This window comes from Haliotis rubra, unplaced genomic scaffold, assembly GCF_003918875.1.
Source record: "Haliotis rubra isolate DU_JTF1 unplaced genomic scaffold, ASM391887v1 Scf40, whole genome shotgun sequence".
In the NCBI taxonomy this organism is placed as follows: Eukaryota; Metazoa; Mollusca; class Gastropoda; order Lepetellida; family Haliotidae; genus Haliotis; species Haliotis rubra.
This window is the reverse complement of record NW_025767080.1, coordinates 1,181,469-1,203,769: the sequence shown is the minus strand read 5'-3', so window position 1 is coordinate 1,203,769 and position 22,301 is coordinate 1,181,469. Positions and strand designations below refer to the sequence as shown.

Sequence of the window (22,301 nt, the reverse complement as noted above, 5' to 3'; positions counted from 1 at the left end):
AATATGTTTTTCCGACCCCATCATGTCAGCAAACACATGATTTCTTACAACAGAGAAAAAATAGAAAAATCTGACACTATAATATAAACTTTTCCAAAATTCTTCAAGTCTGCACCAAAATATCAAGATTTTATATAAATGTATTGAATAGAAACCAGTTATGATTTGTGGACTAAAACTGACATGACAAGCAGAGCTGCTACTAAACACAATTGCATTGTGGTAATAAAGGACATTTGATTGAAATCAATATAATTAATATCAGTATCATTTGAAGAACATAATTTTCAAACCGGCAGTTGCATGCTTTCACAAACTACTACAACCTGCGACCTCATAGCTCCTAGAACCTACAGATCCCACCCACACTTAATATTGCACACTCCACTGAAACATACAAACCTTCACAAAACATCATCAACTAAAGATCAGTTAGTCTCTTGTCCTACAGAGGCAGTGGGGTAGCCTATTGGCTAAAGCGTTTGCTAGTCAGGCTGAAGACCCATGTTCGATTCCCCACATGGGTACAATGTGTGAAGCCCATTTCTGGTGTCCCCCTCCAAGATATTGCTGGAATATTGCTGAAAGCAGCGGAAAACCATACTCACTCACTCTTGTCCTTCACTGTAACCTATGACTTAGGCTTCATAGATATTTGCATGATGTGCACAAATGAATTATACCAAGACTTTGGCATCATAACGAAATATTGAAACAACACGCAACATAAAAGTCTTTAAACTTTTATTTTGTATGATTACTTAAAAGTACTGTCAAGGTGGTTGTGTTGATTACTGGGAGTTACAACAATGAACACTGACCAAAAATATTTGAGCTTTACGATTCAACAAGGACACATTTTAATCAATAACAATACTACATATGACATTACGACAGGTGGCAATGCACATCAACAGCATCAAGACTGGAGTAGGTAGTTACACTGAAAGTCACAGTGTACTGGATCATCCGCTTCTTCACCAAGCTGGGATACCTCAAGAACATGATTCACTACTTCCAGAGTGAGTTCCCCCATATGATTATCAGTGAAGGGCCACTCTTTTCGGTTCGGCACCATTTCAATATTCATTCATATCACAGCAGTCAGATTAATGTAGCTGGGAAGTCTTTGATTGTTAGCTCAACTAAGGGACACAATTCTCAACAGCTATCTGTTGGACCAGTGAGGTGACCTGTGCCCCCGTGAGTGTTTGCTTCACATACCTTGCTTGATCGGATTCTAGACACAGATGGTGAGGGGCATACACATAACAGAACATAAAGCACCAGTGCTAACATAATCACTTTATGATTATTATATTCAGTAGTATTGTATCAAGCAACAAATACTTCTTTTTCAATAAATCATGGAAACATTATTTCACCATTTGCAAATTCTTTCCACTCTTGAGGAAACTACTAACACCCCCAAACACAGATCTTCCAACAATAGCATCATCTCACATTGTGTATTTCCCAACATTACAATAGATAGATATGTATACAAATCCATATACTATACATCATACAACTTCATGTTCAGATGGAACATATATTTCTTCAATAATCTGACTTCTTAATGATCAAACTTCATTAGCCAAAGATCAAAGTGGTGGACTCATCTCAGACACTCCAGCACTGAACTGGACTCATCACTCGTTTCAGAAGTGAGCCGAGGAGATAAGAGGTAACATATTGAGTGATGCCTGTGCTTGTGTTAACCACGCTTTGTCTGATGTTTGTGTTTCAGTTAAGCACACATATTGTGATATCTGTTTGAGATAAGCACATATTGTGATATCTGTTTGAGATAAGCACATATTGTGATATCTGTTTGAGATAAGCACATATTGTGATATTTGTTTGAGATAAGCACATATTGTGTGGCTTATGTGTTTCAGACAACAACAGTTTGAGTGATATCTGGTTATAAAAGCACATATTGCAATATCTGCTTGAGAAAGGCAGATATTGTAGATTTCTTTTTTGAGGTGAGCTCATGATTTCTATAATTGTAATAAGCACATCTTGTGTGATGTCTATTTGACATAAGCATATATGGTGTGAGATCTCTGCCCAAATTAATCACATATTATTTTACATGCATGTCTGAGATCAGCACATGTTTTACATGCATGTTTGATACAAAAGCGTGGACTGTATCACAAGGAGGTGTTATCTTGCTCTTTGGTGGAAGCTTTGATCATAAATTTGTTTAAAATATCTTCACATTATCACTGGAGGTCCTACAATTTGATTCAACTGTTCCAAGTACCTAGAAAACAAGGAACAAACTTTAGATATATGTAATGAACATCAAATGATTTTTCAAAGCATGTCATCCTGTGCACTGGGTTTGGTAAGATTTGATTATCTCATGCTGTTCATATTCAGCAACCATTTTGTCCAACCAATCCCCATGATCAGGGCCATCAGCATCAGGGAAATGGGAACCTTTCCTCCCTTACTTCCTGCCAACACTAAATTGTCTCTTGGCGTCATTGTCAGTAGACTGTAGTGTAGATGTATACCAATCAAAAATAGTTCCAGATCACTTGATTCTTTCAAATGACAATACTTGATATGTCATGCCATCATTATGTCACGTCAGCGTCAGCTGGGCAGACTTGACTCATGAAAATCTAATTAGATTTGCACCAGCTGCTCATGCAGCAACCTGCTATTTTGAACACTTCCTAAACCATACACAACCAGCTACGATCCTACTAACATAGTTGTAGCCAAGACAACCTCACCTTGGATTGTGTTGCTCCACTCTGCCACGCAGGATACTTGGGCCCAGGAATGCGCTGAGCTGAGACAGGCACTGACTAGCCGCAGTCGACGTCAAAATGTTGTCACATGACTGAGAAGCAAAAGGCAATTGGTCAGTTAGCTCACAAAATTAAACAAATGTCGCTAAAGAATTGACAGTATCAGTTTCAGAGCACATTATGAATTATGAAGAGTGAGTGAGTGAGTTTAGTTTTACGCCGCACTCAGCAATATTCCAGCTATATGGCGGCAGTCTGTAAATAATCAAGTCTGGACCAGACAATCCAGTGATCAACAGCATGAGCATAGTACTGCGCATTTGGGATACGATGACGTGTCACTCAAGTCAGCAAGCCTGACCACCCGATCCCGTTAGTCGCCTCTTATGACAAGCATAGTCGCCTTTTGTGGCAAGCATGGGTTGCTGAAGACCTATTTTACCCCGGATCTTCACGGGTCGAATTATGAAGATAAACAACACATTGGGATGGGATGTAGTCAAGAACCGAAAACATTTTTCTGAATCAGTTCCTACATCAGCAGTCCAGAAAATGACCTTTGTTGACAGGGCATGCATTACAAAGTAGAACAAGTTTAGATGTCAAATATGCCAGGAATATTTCAATAACTTTTCTCAGTTATGACTGAAGCTAGTCGGTATGATCTGACACATCCTTGAGTATCATGTGTATCTGATCACCATTCTATCATCATGTTGGTTTGGAAACTGAGTACAGAATTTTCCTTGCTCATGTTCATTAAATCAACAACCAGTCAAAATACATCTTCTGATTGGAAGTTTGGCATTGATCTGTATTCCCAATTATGGCCTCATAGCAAGATCTGACATTTCCCAAAGGGACAACAATAAAAGGTGTTATGCATAGTACCAAGACAGTCAATGAGATGTTGAGTCAGTTGAGCACTAGTGTTTTCCCTGCTTTTAAATATAGTGAAATTTCACATTTATCTATTTGTAATGTTTTGTCATTTGAACACGAAGAGAGAGCTGGTGTGGAATAATACAGCAGAAATATACGCACTGGAAGATTATGGAATATGCCATAATTTGTTTGTTTTTGTTTTAACACTGCACTTAGCAATATGCTGCAAATCCAGTGACTGACATCATGAGTATTGCAATTGACTGACTGACTGACTGAGTTTGGTTTTACGCCGCTTTTAGCAATATTCCAGCAACATCACGGCGGGGGACACCAGAAATGGGCTTCACACATTGTACCCATGTGGGGATTCGAACCCGGGTCTTTGGCGTGACGAGCCAACGCCTTAACCATTAGGCTACCCCACCGCCCGATTGCAATTGATATTTGTCATGCATGAACCAAGTCAGCAAGCCTGACAACCCCATCCTACTGCTGCTAAGAAAAGAGTTCTAACCATGAATCTACCACAACTTACTAAGCTGTAGAAGAGACAGTCCATAAATTGTTCCAGGTGAGGCTTGAAGGCTCGTTTACCCAAACCTTTGGCAATATTAGGAATCTGAAACAAAATGATTGTACTGTAAACATCAACTTCTGCAGTAATCAAACCAATTCCTGACCCTGTAATGTATTTTCTTTCTTTTTCACCTTTGTAATGATTACATATTGTCCAAATAGTCTATTATTACTTTCAGCATTTCAGCCTTGTTTCATTGAACTTCCCTCCCAAGAACACCCTCAAAACTCCTTAAGTACTGTGACTTGACCCCCACACCCAGTACTGTGACTTGACCCCCCACACCCAGTACTGTGACTTGACCCCCACACCCAGTACTGTGACTGACCCCCACACTACTGTGACCCCCACACCCAGTACTGTGACTTGACCCCCCAGTACTGTGACACCCAGTACTGTGACTTGACCCCCCACACCCAGAACTATGACTTGACCCCACAGACTTGACCCCCACACCCAGTACTGTGACTTGACCCCCACACCCAGTACTGTGACTTGACCCCCACACCCAGTTCTGTGGACTTGACCCCCACACCCAGTACTGTGACTTGACCCCCCACACCCAGTACTGTGACTTGACCCCCTACACCCAGTACTGTGACTTGACCCCCTTACACCCAGTACTGTGACTTGACCCCCACACCCAGTACTGTGACTTGACCCCCACACCCAGTACTGTGACTTGACCCCTGTGACTTGACACCCAGTACTGTGACTTGACCCCCCACACCCAGTACTGACTTGACCCCATACCCAGTACTGTGACTTGACCCCAACACCCAGTACTGTGACTTGACCCCCACACCCAGTACTGTGACTTGACTCCCTACACCCAGTACTGTGACTTGACCCCCTACACCCAGTACTGTGGCTTGACCCCTACACCCAGTACTGTGACTTGACCCCCACACCCAGTACTTACTGTGACTTGACCCCCTACACCAGTACTGTGACTTGACCCCCACACCCAGTACTATGACTTGACCCCTACACCTAGTACTATGACTTGACCCCCACACCCAGTACTATGGCTTGAACCCCCACACCCAGTACTGACTTGACCCCTACACCCAGTAGTATGGCTTGAAGTCCCCACACCCAGTACTATGACTTGACCCCCCCACACAGTACTAGTTGAACCCCTGCACCCAGTAGTATGGCTTGAAGTCACTTACCCAGTACTATGACTTGACCCACACAGTACTCTTGACCCCCTACACACAGTACTGTGGCTTGAAGCCCACATCCAGTACTGTACTGTGACTTGACCCCCTAAACCCAGTGCTGTGTGACTTGACCCCCACACCCAGTACTGTGACTTGACCCCCACACCCAGTACTGTGACTTGACCCTACACCCAGTACTGTGACTTGACCCCCACACCCAGTACTGTGACTTGACCCCCACACCCAGTACTGTGACTTGACCCCTATACCCAGTACTGTGACTTGACCCCCACACCCAGTACTGTGACTTGACCCCTACACCCAGTACTGTGACTTGACCCCCATACCCAGTACTGTGACTTGACCCCTACACCCAGTACTGTGACTTGACCCCCACACCCAGTACTTTGACTTGACCCCCACACCCAGTACTGTGACTTGACCCCCTACACCCAGTACTGTGACTTGACCCCCACAACCAGTACTGTGACTTGACCCCCACCCAGTACTTTGACTTGACTCCCATACCCCAGTACTTGACCCCCCATGACTTGACCCCTACACCCAGTACTATGACTTGACCCCTACACCCAGTACTATGGCTTGACCCCCTGCACCCAGTAGTATGGCTTGAACCCCTACACCCAGTACTATGACTTGACCCCCTACACCCAGTACTGTGGCTTGAACCCCTACACCCAGTACTGTGACTTGACCCCTACACCCAGTACTATGACTTGACCCCCACACCCAGTACTGTGGCTTGACCCCCCACACCCAGTACTATGACTTGACCCCTACACCCAGTACTGTGGCTTGACCCCTACACCCAGTACTGTGACTTGACCCCTACACCCAGTACTGTGGCTTGACCCCCATACCCAGTACTGTGACTTGACCCCACACCCAGTACTATGGCTTGACCCCTACACCCAGTACTATGTGACTTGATGACACCCCTACACCCAGTACTGTGGCTTGAACCCCTACACCCAGTACTGTGACTTGACCCTACACCCAGTACTATGGCTTGACCCCCTACACCCAGTACTGTGACTTGACCCCCTACACCCAGTACTATGACTTGACCCTACACCCAGTACTGTGACTTGACCCCCACACCCAGTACTGTGACTTGACCCCTACACCCAGTAAGTACTGTGACTTGACTCCCCCACACCCAGTACTGTGGCTTGACCCCCACACCTCAGTACACCCAGTACTGTGACTTGACTGTGACTTGACCCCACACCCAGTACTGTGACTTGACCCCGCACCCAGTACTGTGACTTGACCCCCATACCCAGTACTGTGATTTGACACACCCAGTACTGTGACTTTGACCCCTACACCCAGTACTGTGACCCCACACCCAGTACTGTGACTTCTGACCCCTACACCCAGTTGCTGTGACTTGACTCCCCTACACCCAGTACTGTGACTTGACTTGACCCTACACCCAGTACTGTGACTTGACCCCCACACCCAGTACTTTGACTTGACCCCCACACCCAGTACTGTGACTTGACCCCTACACCTAGTACTGTGACTTGACCCCTACCCCTGTACTGTGACTCCCCACACTCCAGTACTGTCAGTACTGGCTTGACCCCCACACCCAGTACTGTGACTTGACCCCCTACACCCAGTACTGTGGTTGAAGTTTACACCCAGTACTGTGACTTGACCCCCCTACACCCAGTGCTGTGACTTGACCCCTACACCAGTACTATGACTTGACCCCTACCCAGTACTTGACTTGACCCTCACACCCAGTACTATGACTTGATTCCCCACACCCAGTACTGTGACTTGACCCCTACACCCAGTACTGCCACATGACTTTGAACCCCACTTACTGTGACTTGACTCTACACCCAGTACTGTGACTTGACCCCTTACACCCAGTACTATGACTTGACCCCTGCACCCAGTACTGTGGCTTGACCCCCTACACTCCAGTACTATGGCTTGAAGTCCCTACACTACAGTACACTCAGTACTATGACTTGAACCCCTACACCCAGTACTGTGACTTGAAGCCAGTACTGTGGCTTGACTTCCTACACCCAGTACTGTGACTTGACCCCTACACCCAGTACTTGATTCCAGTACTCCCACACCCAGTACTGTGACTTGACCCCTGACCCAGTACTGTCCTTGGATTCCCCACTCCAGTGTATGGACTTGGAAGCCGCACACCCAGTACTATGACTGACCCCTCTACACCCTAGTACTATGGCTTCTGAACCCCTCACACCCAGTACTGGTGGTTTTGACTTCTGACACCCAGTACTATGACTTGACCCCTACACCCAGTACTATGACTTGAAGCTCTACACCCAGTACTGTGACTTGACTCCTGGGTGCAGTACTGTGACTTGATTCCCCCACACCCAGTACTGTGACTTGACTCCCCACACCCAGTACTGTGGACTTGACCTCTACACCCAGTGTCTGTGGACTTGACTCCCCATACCCAGTACTGTGGATTCTTGACCCCCACACCCAGTACTGTGACTTGACCCCTACACCAAGTACTTTGACTTGACTCCCACACCCAGTACTGTGACTTGACCCCCACACCCAGTAAGTACTGTGACTTGACCTCTCACACCCAGTACTTTTGACTTCTGACCCCCACACCCAGCTGTGACTTGACTCCCTACAACCAGTACTATGACTTGACCCCCTACACCCAGTACTATGGCTTGACCCTGGCACCTCAAGTACTTGGACTGAGAACCCTACACCCAGTACTATGATTCTGACCCCTTACCCCAGTACTATGGCTTGACCCCTACACCCAGTACTATTGCTTGAACCCCTACACCCAGTACTGTGGACTTGACCTCTACACCCAGTACTGTGACTTGACCCCTGGTACTTGACCTGTACCCCCTGGACCCAGTACTATGACTTGACCCCCTGCACCCAGTAGTATGGCTTGACCCAGTACTATGGCTTGAGCCCCCTACACTCCAGTACTATGACACCCAGTACTGTGACTTGACCCTACACCCAGTTCTGTGGTTGAAGCCCTACACCCAGTACTGTGACTTGACCCCTACACCACCCAGTACTGTGACTTGACCCCCTACACCCAGTACTGTGACTTGACCCCCTACACCCAGTACTGTGACTTGACCCCCCTACACCCAGTACTGTGACTTGACCCCCTTGACACCCAGTACTGTGACTTGACCCCTACACCCAGTACTGTGACTTGACCCCTACACCCAGTACTGTGACTTGACCCCTTACTGTGACCCCCCTACACCCAGTACTGTGACTTGACCCCCACACCCAGTACTGTGACTGTGACTTGACCCCTACACAGTACTGTGACTTGACCCCCCCCACACCAGTACTGTGACTTGACCCCACACACCCAGTACTGTGACTTGACCCCACACCCAGTACTTCAATGACTTGACCCCCCATACCCCAGTACTGTGACTTGACCCCTACACCCAGTACTGTGACTTGACCCCTACACCCAGTACTGTGACTTGACCCCCACACCCAGTACCCTACACCCAGTACTGTGACTTGACCCCCACACCCAGTACTGTGACTTGACCCCACACCCAGTACTGTGACTTGACCCCCACACCCAGTACTTTGACTTGACCCCCCATACCCAGTACTGTGACTTGACCCCCACACCCAGTACTTTGACTTGACCCCCTACACCAAGTACTGTGACTTGACCCCCATACCCAGTACTGTGACTACTGACTTGACCCTACACCCAGTACTGTGACTTGACTTGTGACCCCCTACACCCAGTACTGTGACTTGACCCCCACAACCAATACTGTGACTTGACCCCCACACCCAGTACTTTGACTTGACCCCACACCCAGTACTGTGACTTGACCCCCCCATACCCAGTACTGTGACTTGACCCTACACCTAGTACTGTGACTTGCCCCTGCACCCAGTGCTTTGACTTGACCCCCCATATCCAGTACTGTGACTTGACCCCTTCACCTAGTACTGTGACTTGACCCCCTACACCCAGTACTTTGACTTGACCCCCTATATCCAGTATTGTGACAGATACACCTGTATTGTGACTTGCCTGTTTACACACGGCCTCTAGGAATGCTACATGCTGAGTGTAGTGATGTCTGTTGACTGCCTGTGCCATTACAGGAAGTAGTTCCGCCACCTTCTGCTGCTGCTGCTGCTGGGAAGATAACTCCGCCAACAGGTGGACACATCTGGAGGACAACAAGCATTGTCACTAAGGTGACATAATCCCCCGCCACAAATTATCAAATCAAACTTATAAAGTAATGAAAGTTTAAGTTAAATGTCAACAAAAATATGACCAGTCAACCTCTCTTGATATCTTGCTCTTTAGGTGTTCAAACACACACATATTTTCAAGACTGACTTTGACCTTGACATGAATGTCATAGTGTATGAAATATGCAAAAATAGTACTAAAGAAATTGCTTATTGAAAAACATTTAAGGGAAGTCTTGAAAGTCTGAAGAAAATCCAGTGAACCGTTCTTGAAATATCTGGCTGACAATTCAGGTTAACATGCTGAAATCTTCAAAGTGTCACTGTGACCTTGAAAATTAAGTGTAGGTCATCAAAATCGACTGGGCCCTGCCCCTTTCCTGGATGAAGCATGGTGTCAAATATGAAGAAACTCCAGTGAATGGTTCTTGAGGTATCTCGCTGACAAGCATAACCTGCAGGTTAACATGCTGAAATCTTCAAAGTGTCTCTGTGACCTTGAAAATTAAGTTTAGGTCACCAAAATTGACTGGGCCCTGCACCTTCCCTAGATAAAGCTTGGTTTCAAATATGAAGACAATCCAGTGAACGGTTCTTGAGATAGCTTAACATGCAGGTTTACATGCTGAAATCTTCAAAGTGTCGCCATGACCTTGAAAATTATGAGAAGGTCACTCAAATCGACTGGGCCCTGCGCCTTCCCTGGATAAAGCTTTGAATTGAATATGAAGAAAATCCAGTGGACGGTTCTTGAGATAGCTTAACATGCAGGGTAGAACGTGAAAGTCCCCTTGTGACCTTGAAATGAAGGTCAAGGTCACCAAACCTGACTTGGACCTTTCTTATACTGTGATGAACCTAGGTACCAAATATGAAAAGAATCTAGAGAACGGTTCTTAAGATATTCCAATCCGTACGTACGTACATGAGGTTATCTCGTGATTAACAGAAGTTAGGAACACACTTTAATTTGAAGGAAACAGAAACAAACTGAACAGCCAAAACTCATCATGCCTGCTGGAAAAACTAAGGGACACGCATTGTAGTCACGACACCTCATACAAACACAACAACTCAGGGATGAGATGTAATACAGTATGAACACTTTTAAATCAGCACAAATAAACATCCATACAATACAATTTGTTCATCATGTAACTCTGCATAGAGCAATATTCCAACTATATGATGACAGCCTGAAATGGATCCTAGACCAGACAATTCAGTCATCCAGGCTCCAGATGCTCTGATGAAGGCAACAGGCTGCTGGGCACACGTTCTAAGCTGGCATCTCTACACGGTCCATCAGATACAAAATAACACAAAGCAGTAGTTCCTGCCATATCTGATGACAAAGTAGACAAATTCTTGATTTACCCGTCAGCCATTTCCCAAGGTTCTGGAGGTTTCCGGAACATGTGATCCATACAGCCACCTCCACGGGAGCCCCGACCCATCTTCGGTGCCAGGGAACCACAGGAATACATCTGGGAACAAAACAATACATTCAGATATGAACCTACCCTGTTTATAGATTTGATGCAGTGTAACTGTTGACAAAATACATGAGAACATGTGAAGATGTGTGAACACAGAGAAGACTTCCTGGCATTTTACCACCTGAGAGTCCTAGATATTAGTTACCAGTGACTGTGTGCCTCTGACACAGCGGTTAGTGTGTGTTTTACTGGGTTCTGTTGTTCGGATATTGAACATATCAAATTCCAATGGGAAATTGACAGCCATTGTTATATGCATTGATGCATTGACTTTTGTAAGAACAATGTTTTCATACGCAAGGTTCTGTGTGGAAGCGCAAGTTATCTTGGAGGTATCAAAGAGAATTTGATACCTGATTTTTTATCAGAATCAAACATTTCTTCAGGGTTATGGTAGAATGTGTAATAATTCACAGTACAGGACATGAAAATTAATTTTACAAACATATATCATGAACAAATCATGTTAACAATGGCATATGCTCTTGAACAACATTGAACGACTTTATTTAGATAAACAAATATAGGACAAGCAATCTCTCTCTACATGAATTAATCATATTAATAATCTATATACAGAAGATACTAACCTGTTGATTCGTGTGTAGTTCCATGTCGTTGTCACGAGAGACGCTTGACCACCCGGTACGTTGCCGGCCCCTTGTCGAGTCCGCTGTACTTTTCCACACATGCAGCCTGGTGCTCCACCCCCTCAAGCCCCGCCTTCAGCTTGGGGAGGACCACACTCATAGACTCCTCACCTAAACACAGTTGCACCAATGTCCTTACATTCTACTGGTTGCACTGATGTCCTTACATTCTACTGGTTGTACTGATGTCCTTACATTCTACTGGTTGCACCAATGTCCTTACATTCTACTATTTGCACAGATGTCCTTACATTCTACTGGTTCCACCGATGTCCTTACATTCTACTGGTTGCACTGATGTCCTTACATTCTACCGGTTCCACCGATGTCCTTACATTCTACTGGTTGCACTGATGTCCTTACATTCGACTGGTTGCACTGATGTCCTTACATTCGACTGGTTGCACTGAAGTCCTTACATTCGACTGGTTGCACCAAAGTCCTTACATTCAACTGGTTGCACTGATGTCCTTACATTCGACTGGTTGCACTGATGTCCTTACATTCGACTGGTTGCACTGATGTCCTTACATTCGACTGGTTGCACTGATGTCCTTACATTCTACTGGTTGCACTGATGTCCTTACATTCTACTGGTTGTACTGATGTCCTTACATTCTACTGGTTGCACCGATGTCCTTACATTCTACTATTTGCACAGATGTCCTTACATTCTACTGGTTCCACCGATGTCCTTACATTCTACTGGTTGCACTGATGTCCTTACATTCTACCGGTTCCACCGATGTCCTTACATTCGACTGGTTGCACTGATGTCCTTACATTCTACTGGTTGCACTGATGTCCTTACATTCTACTGGTTGCACTGAAGTCCTTACATTCGACTGGTTGCACCAAAGTCCTTACATTCGACTGGTTGCACTGATGTCCTTACATTCGACTGGTTGCACTGATGTCCTTACATTCGACTGGTTGCACTGATGTCCTTACATTCGACTGGTTGCACTGATGTCCTTACATTCGACTGGTTGCACTGATGTCCTTACATTCTACTGGTTGCACTGATGTCCTTACACTCTACTTGATGCACCAATCTCCTTACATTCGACTGGTTGCACTGATGTCCTTACATTCGACTGGTTGCACTGATGTCCTTACATTCTACTGGTTGCACTGATGTCCTTACACTCGACTGGTTGCACTGATGTCCTTACATTCGACTGGTTGCACAGATGTTCTTACATTCTACTGGTCGCATGGATGCCCTTACATTCGATTGGTTGCACTGATGTCCTTACATTCTACTGGTCGCATGGATGCCCTTACATTCTACTGGTTGTACTGATGTCCTTACACTCTACTTGATGCACCAATCTCCTTACATTCTACTGGTTGTACTGATGTCCTTACATTCTACTGGTTGTACTGATGTCCTTACATTTTACTGGTTGCAGAGATATCCTTACATTCTACTGGTTCCACCAATGTCCTTACATTCTACTGGTTGCACAGATGTCCCTGCAATTTGCGGAACCTAGTGACTAGTTCTCACCGTACTGGTTGCACTGATGTCCTTACATTCTACTGGTTGCACTGATGTCCTTACATTCTACTGGTTGCACTGAAGTCCTTACATTCGACTGGTTGCACCAAAGTCCTTACATTCGACTGGTTGCACTGATGTCCTTACATTCGACTGGTTGCACTGATGTCCTTACATTCGACTGGTTGCACTGATGTCCTTACATTCGACTGGTTGCACTGATGTCCTTACATTCGACTGGTTGCACTGATGTCCTTACATTCTACTGGTTGCACTGATGTCCTTACACTCTACTTGATGCACCAATCTCCTTACATTCGACTGGTTGCACTGATGTCCTTACATTCGACTGGTTGCACTGATGTCCTTACATTCGACTGGTTGCACTGATGTCCTTACACTCGACTGGTTGCACTGATGTCCTTACATTCGACTGGTTGCACAGATGTTCTTACATTCTACTGGTCGCATGGATGCCCTTACATTCGACTGGTTGCACTGATGTCCTTACATTCTACTGGTCGCATGGATGCCCTTACATTCTACTGGTTGTACTGATGTCCTTACACTCTACTTGATGCACCAATCTCCTTACATTCTACTGGTTGTACTGATGTCCTTACATTCTACTGGTTGTACTGATGTCCTTACATTTTACTGGTTGCAGAGATATCCTTACATTCTACTGGTTCCACCAATGTCCTTACATTCTACTGGTTGCACAGATGTCCCTGCAATTTGCGGAACCTAGTGACTAGTTCTCACCGTACGCCTGCACCACCTGAGCCAGTGCAAGGGCAGCCCCCTGCCTCACAGACGGAATGTTGTCCTCCAGGTTGCTGAAGAACAATGGGTATAGCTCTGGCATGGTCCCTCTGAAACAAACAACCCATTGGTTCCTCTGAAACAAACAACCCATTGGTTCCTCTAAAACAAACAACCCATTGGTTCCTCTGAAACAAACAACCCATTGGTTCCTCTGAAACAAACAACCCATTGGTTCCTCTTACAATTAAGCTCAATGGAACAATACTGCTTAGGAATATAAGGAGAATATGCCTGTTTTTCGTGTGCCAAACCTCAAGGTGAATTTAGTACTGAGATGTCTTATACACTACGTTCCTATATCATCCGTAAACACCTGCATTCATTATTTGGTGATGAATAATCCATAACCAAAGAATAAAGAATCAAGACTGGGAATCAAGTGAGGGAGATTCCAAAGAGCATTCAGATTAGATGGTATTTCTCGATCAACAAATGTACATCTTCACATTGACTGACTGACTGAGTTTAGTTTTACGCCGCTTTTAGCAATATTCCAGCAATATCACGGCGGGGGACACCAGAAATGGGCTTCACTCATTGTAACCATGTGGGGATTCAAACCCGGGTCTTCAGCGTGACGAGCCAAAGCTTTAACCACTAGACTACCCCACCGCCCCATCTTCACATTGCTTCAATATCAGGCAATGGTTGGGTTTGCAAGGAGTTGGGCCTGTCATGAGTTAGAAATGCTGTATTTCATTAGCTTCATCAAAATCAGCATACATCATTTCACTACAAAGTGGTTGTATGTATTCACGGGTATGGAGACATACAGGGTATACAAAACCTGTGAAATCTCGATGATCAAACACTCAAACCCTGTGACAATCTCACACAATGCATGATATGTAACATTCAACCAATGATGGAGCCTTACAACATGATTACATGTACTGACTCCATCTGTTACTCACCTGGATTCTTCACGGAAACACTTGATGAAATTCCCACAGGCAACACAGGCAGCTGGAATGCAACCAGAAGACAGTGTGTTCAGAAGGAGGGGTGTTGAGAGTGGGTTGTGGTCTGGGCATACTTCTTACACTGTAGTCAAAATGTTACAGGAATGGGACAGCGAGATGACACTAAACTATTTATCTCTGTTTGCCAGAGCTACCCACCATCTCGGACCGGCCAGCTGTCATCGTTGAAGCACACCACCAGTGCAGACAGGAGCTGGGAGATATTGGGGCTTACTGCTGTCTTCTCAACCTGCCACATAAACACAACATCTTGTTAGCCTGGACTCTCCCTGAACCACTTCTTGCCTTCAACCCTGTCTTTCCCTGAACCCCTACCTACGTACCTTCACCCTGTCTCTCCCTGAACCACTACCTACCTTCAACCCTGTCTCTCCCTGAACCACTACCTACCTTCAACCCTGTCTCTCCCTAAACCACTCTCTGCCTTCAACCCTGTCTCTCCCTGAACCACTACCTACCCTCACCCTGTCTCTCCCTGAACCCCTACCTACCCTCACCCTGTCTCTCCCTGAACCACTACCTACCTTCACCCTGTGTCTCCCTGAACCACTACCTACCTTCACCCTGTCTCTCCCTGAACCACTACCTACCTTCACCCTGTCTCTCCCTGAACCACTACATGCCTTCACCCTGTCTCTCCCTGAACCACTGCCTCCCTCACCCTGTCTCTCCTGAACCACTACCTACCTTCACCCTGTCTCTCCCTGAACCACTACCTACCTTCACCCTGTCTCTCCCTGACCCACTACCTACCTTCACCCTGTCTCTCCCTGAACCACTACCTACCTTCACCCTGTCTCTCCCTGAACCACTACCTACCTTCACCCTGTCTCTCCCTGAACCAGTCCCTGCCTTCACCCTGTCTCTCCCTGAACCACTACCTGCCTTCACCCTGTCTCTCTGAACCACTACCTGCCTTCACCCTGTGTCTCCCTGAACCACTACCTACCTTCACCCTGTCTCTCCTGACCCCAGTCCCTGCCTTCCACTGTCTCTCCCTGAACCTTCACCCTGAACCACTACCTGAACTTCACCCTGTCTTCCTGAACCAGTCCCTGCCTGCACCCTGTCTCTCCCTGAACCACTACCTACCTTCACCCTGTGTCTCCCTGAACCACTACCTACCTTCACCCTGTCTCTCCCTGAACCACTACCTACCTACCTTCACCCTGTCTCTCCCTGAACCACTACATGCCTTCACCCTGAACCACTACCTACCGTAACCCTGTCTCTCCCTGAACCACTACATGCCTTCATACATGTCCCTCCCTACTACATCTCTTAGAGTATGATGTGGTTGGTGTGAGATATGAAACCTCTAGGTTACCCCAGCACCCAGTCCTGCGATCCCAAGTAAACAGGAACACATAGATATCAAACCTTCGAGCCAAGTTCTGCAATACAAGCACAGGCAGCCTCTCGCACAGCATGATTGTCAGCCTCAGTTTGGGCGATGTAGAACTCCACCTGGTGGCAGAATAGGACACACATCATGTCAGTGATGACATCTCTACAACTATATCATTAATTGTCATCATGTGGGCTTGACATAATTGCCAAATAACCAGCTGATTCAAATTCATATAAACTGAAAAAAATGGAATGAAGACTGAATGTAGTACAGAAATCCGTACCACATTCTTGATGTATTTCTCCACCAGTGATTTGCCCACTCCATGTGTGATCAGCTTCCACGTCTCCTGTGAGTATATCCGCACGCCCTCGGCCACGTAGTACCTGTTGAGGCACATGCGGGGCAGAAGGCAGGGGTAGAACTTCTCCCTACACTCCTCAGGTAACAGTTTCATCAGGAACTTCCGCGTCGTCACAGAGCTAGCCAGTCTCACCTGATGGGGAGTAAGGGACATGCCGTCAACTCCCATTGCGTGGCAAATCAAGTGACTATCATGTTTGTTTTCTTCCAAAACGAATAGATCCATACTATTTAGTATTTACAATGCTACCACATCAATGCACAACCACAATATGTGAAACTATGATACAAAGAGACTGCAAGACAAAAATTGTACGCTCAAAAGGAAATTCAATAATTTACTCATAAATATACTAGAAAACTGATTTCAATATCTGCTCCCTGTTTTCAGCTGCATACTGATGCAAGTCTATGCCTGATGCAGTGCAGTATATAATCTAGTACTTCAGATGATTTAGAAAATTACCTGGCTCCAGTTATCAGCAAGGCCCTTCCCCAAGTACTCTGAAAACTGACCGCCATGGCGATAGATGGCATTATCTTCTTCCTGTCCCTCATCCTCTTTGGAACCTGAAATAAGTCAGACACAGAAATCCTCAAGTCACATTCTAGTTATTTCTGTGCAAAATGATGAGATCTTTTACAGAAAATAAGGACACATTTCTACAGTTTTTCTTGATAACTTATAATTCCAAGTCTACAGGAGATGAATTGACCTGAGCGTATTTATCACTTACTTTTAGGACCAGAGTCTATGAGAGATGAGCACACATAGTAGCCGGTTTCACGCACAAAACGGTTGGTGTGTACGATGGCAGCAAAGATGAGATCCAGTAGTTCCTGATCCACAAAGGTGTTGAAGCTCGGGCCACAGCCTTCTATAGCTGCCTGCAGACATCTGGGAAACAACAATGTTTAGTAACTAAGCAACACCAGAAATCTGCTTGGTAACATAAGCCATTCAGTTTCTATTGAGATCTGTATAATTCACATCAATGTTAACATTTCAGCCAATAAATTAACCCAACAGAAGAAAGTCCCCCTGGCTTCACTATCCAATCCATCAAGTCACTTTGAACAATGGCATGGCATTATAGTTTATGGGGACCAGTTTTCACCTGGAATCTCCAGTGGGATGTTAATGAAAGATTCAAGAGGTGTTCAGGTGAGCTTAAGTCGACAGATTGAAATTGGACAGAGCCATGAAAGCATCTTTGTCCACACGACCTAAAGTCTTACTTCATCCATGTCTCTAAGGACTTCCATCCTGCTGTGTCATGGAAGATCTGTTCAGCACTGTTTCTCTGTGGAACATGAAACACCATTGAAAAAGTAACAAGAGCATAGAATAAGCTCTAAACAGAGTAGAGAACCTTCACAAATTCTCAGTCTTTGTACAATATGAGTGATAATGTAACACAGTCAACACATTTTCTAGACACAGGGACAAATACACTGCTCAAGCATAACAAGAAATGTACAAAACTACATTGCCTGGGAATGCCATCCCCATTATATTTGAACTGACTTACTTTTCCATGTCAACTCTTTTCAGCATTATATGCTAAAAGTTATTTTTGTAAATATTTAATGAGATCTTGTGAAAGTAAGACTTCAATCAACATGATGCTGAATGGTGAGTGATTATGTTCATGTTGTAAGGGTAATTTTTACCCTGGTTACGGGTAAGTAATATTTTGTGTGATGGTATATGTGATACAAGTGAGGCAGGTTGCAGGGGAATGGCTGTTGGATGTTAGTTTGGTTCGGAGTGCGTCTGTGTGATGGTATATGTGATACAAGTGAGGCAGGTTGCAGGTGAATGACCGCTTGGATGTTAGTTTGGTTCGAAGTGCGTCTGTGTGATGGTATATGTGATACAAGTGAGGCAGGTTGCAGGGGAATGACCGTTGGATGTTAGTTTGGTTCCGAGTGCGTCTGTGTGATGGTATATGTGATACAAGTGAGGCAGGTTGCAGGGGAATGACCGTTGGATGTTAGTTTGGTTCCGAGTGCGTCTGTGTGATGGTATATGTGATACAAGTGAGGCAGGTTGCAGGGGAATGACCGTTGGATGTTAGTTTGGTTCCGAGTGCGTCTGTGTGATGGTATATGTGATACAAGTGAGGCAGGTTGCAGGGGAATGACCGTTGGATGTTAGTTTGGTTCGAGTGCTGCTGTGTGATGGTATATGTGATACAAGTGAGGGCAGGTTGCAGGGGAATGACCGTTGGATGTTAGTTTGGTTCCGAGTGCGTCTGTGTGATGGTATATGTGATACAAGTGAGGCAGGTTGCAGGGGAATGACCGTTGGATGTTAGTTTGGTTCCGAGTGCGTCTGTGTGATGGTATATGTGATACAAGTGAGGCAGGTTGCAGGGGAATGACCGTTGGATGTTAGTTTGGTTCTGAGTGCTGCTGTGTGATGGTATATGTGATACAAGTGAGGTAGGTTGCAGGGGAATGGCTGTTGGATGTTAGTTTGGTTCTGAGTGCTACTGTGCTGTCAATATAACTGAATATACAACATTGACTCAAGACATTGATGTGTCAACACTAGGCACTACTCGAACCTAACAGTATTAAAGCATGAAACATTTTAACAATGCTAATTGTTTTACATTTGTCACAAACAATGAACTTCTGTTGACTCTTTAGAAATAGACGCCCCAAAAGTAAATTTCCCCTGCAGTGGGACAATCCTGATATCTTACCCTTCGTTGCTGCCCAGCCGGGAGTGGGGATACGGGTGGGGATAAGGGTGGAGATAAAGGTGGGGATGTGGGTGGGGATGCCGGCATCAGCTTCTCCATCAGCTTCTCCTGCTGACATCGATCATCTCCAGTGTCTCCATCTAGTGGCTGCCTTTCCAGGTTCTCCCGTATCCCACTTAAGATTTTCTCTCGGGCCTGTTTGAAAATGCCTGCACCTGTTGTTCTGCATAACGAGCCAATCACTTCACCTGCAGAAGTAAATGTCAAAGTTTAAAGAGCATATCGTTGAACAATTACACAAAGATAAGCAAGTACAGTGTTCACTCTAGAGTGCATTCTTTGTTTCAGTATCTGACATGTAGTAGTATATATAAGGAATGAGGAAAAAGCACCACAGAAGGTGCACCATGCCTCTAGAAGCCTCAAAACGGTCCAATTAGGCTCCCACAGCCCACAACCCCTAAAACACACACCACCACCCACCCCCCTCAAAAAAAAAGCAAAAAAAAAAGCCTTCATTTTGACCGCAGAGGTGCACTCCAATTAGAGATATACAGGTACATAGGTACATAGGTATAGAACAAATCGTTTCTCGTATCTTGTGGCCATAGACTGGAATCGTTTCTCCAGTCGGCATAGAGAGCAGCAGCAACAATCTGTTCTCCCCTTTGTATTTCGCTATGGCAAACGATTTGAACATATAGATTCCCTCCAGAACGTTTGTGGCTTTTCGGTGTTCGTTGAATGGAAGGGCTGCCACTTCCATATCCTTGGGCCCGTCATAGTTGGGCAAGGCAGAAACAGTGTTGCACCTGTCTGTGGGCTTCGTTTCTCTGGCGAGTTGTCGGAAGATACAAGACTCTTTCCCGCAATTCTCTACCAAATGGTCGAGGAGGAGTTTGTAGCGTAGGCTCCAACGGAGGCAGTCGTTATTGTAGAGGTTCCCTATGTTCTTGAAACAGCCGTCGATCACGATTTGGTCCGGCACCTCGAGTGGCTGCCACTTCCATATCCTTGGGCCCATCGTAGCTGGAGCTGCCTCAGATTCGCCTGTATCGGGCTTGTGATATGTGATACTTCCTCTTCGCCTCCTGAATGGACAAACGACCTGATCGGATCTAAGTATAGGCTTCGTGAGATAGCATGGTTCCAGGCATGGTTTGTTCTATACCTATGTACCTGTATATCTCTAATTGGAGTGCACCTCTGCGGTCAAAATGAAGGCAAAAAGTGTCTCTATATATTCAACTGCAGTGTGTACTTTTTTTGGGAGGGGAAGCGTTATGTGCTGTGGGAGCCAAATTGGACCATTTTGAGGCTACTAGAGGCATGGTGCACCTTCTGCAGTGTTTTTGACCCATTCCCTATACTACTCATGTAAAACAGCCTGTTTGATTGTCTCTTATCATTTATATACTATCTGATAGTTCACTTGTACCAACACTCAGAAATCTTTCTACATTTGCTCTCCAGACGTTGGAAAATGAACAAGTATCTCTGTTTTTTACTGGAACAAAGTATGACTCCTGTGTGGTGTGACTCTTGTTTTAGGACAGCTCAAGACAGACCAACAAATAGCAAGTTTCAGAGCCTGCTAATTACAACATTGTCATAGTTCATTTGCTACTTACTGTATACTCTGATAATGTTAGTGACATTGTCATAAGCATTATAAGGTAACCATTAACACAAATTGGGTTGTGAGTTAACCATGTTTATGTGAATGTTTTACAGGCAAATTTATCATGCCATGTTGGCATGTGACAACTCATAAGAAGGGGGAAACTACGTAAATAATCAAGAAAGTTTTTGTTCAGACATATCTTGATGAGACCAAGAATATTGTTTTAAACATTCTTTTCTTCTGAGAGAATGAAAAAGCTTACAGATTTTAACCAAATTTGTATCACAGAAGACATTTGAAATATCATTGCAACACATTGTTTAATATTAAGACCTATGTATTGTTAATGGAGTACATTACCTTGATTATCGTCATTGATAATTATGGAGTAATGTGATGTCAGTTGATTAACAGTGACTAATAGTCCAAGGTCCAAGCTGATAACATGGTTACTTGCCCATCTTTCAAATAATACCAAATAACAAAAATAAATTCTGATCAATTACCTGCCGATATTCTCACACGATACTCCTTGTCTTCCAAGAGATGGAGGGAGTTATGGAGAACTCGATCCCCAAATTCAGTTGAAAAGTGTTGACTGTCCATGACAGTCTTTGAGGCCATAAGTGACCCATGCTTCTTTTCCCACGTACTTTCATCGTGTGACATCAAATCAACAAGGTTATTTTCAAATTCTCTGACATCTTCGGCATTTTGTTTTTGAAGAAATTCTTGTAGCTGCTGTAAACCTCTGTCCCGATCAAGTTTGGCTGTACTGCACAGGAGTTTCAACATATCTTCAGCCATGTTTAAACATAGGGTGACTCTGTATTTGTAAAACGAAATATGGATTCAATTTCAACGTACTGTTCAGTGTATGCATCTTAAAACCTATTTAACATATAGAAAAAACAATCCGAAATTTGTATGTTATATAATAAGAATGTGACATGGGAAAATTGTTATTTGATTTTCCTTTTAAAAAATTGTTTTCCGCTTGTATAGTTTAGTTTTACTTTCCGATTACTTAGGTTCTTGCGATTGCCTGAGACGTGCGATTTGATTGGATTAAGTATGAGACAAGAACCAATAAAATTCTACTTTGCAATTTAGTTTGAAGCGG

The 22,301-nt window shown here is 44.8% G+C and overlaps 1 protein-coding gene across 1 annotated transcript; it reads right to left on the bottom strand.

The window, feature by feature from the left end:
* Nucleotides 1–727: 727 nt before the first annotated feature.
* Nucleotides 728–22,023, bottom strand: LOC124287357. The gene is given in 17 exon segments (XM_046723861.1): nucleotides 728–2,275; nucleotides 2,757–2,866; nucleotides 4,198–4,281; nucleotides 9,493–9,634; nucleotides 11,040–11,149; nucleotides 11,752–11,787; nucleotides 11,789–11,922; nucleotides 14,081–14,190; nucleotides 15,058–15,109; nucleotides 15,265–15,355; nucleotides 16,507–16,593; nucleotides 16,761–16,973; nucleotides 17,307–17,410; nucleotides 17,578–17,738; nucleotides 18,080–18,144; nucleotides 19,555–19,802; nucleotides 21,685–22,023. Coding segments are annotated over 17 exon segments (2,097 nt in total). The 5' UTR covers nucleotides 21,986–22,023; the 3' UTR covers nucleotides 728–2,226.
* Nucleotides 22,024–22,301: the final 278 nt, after the last annotated feature.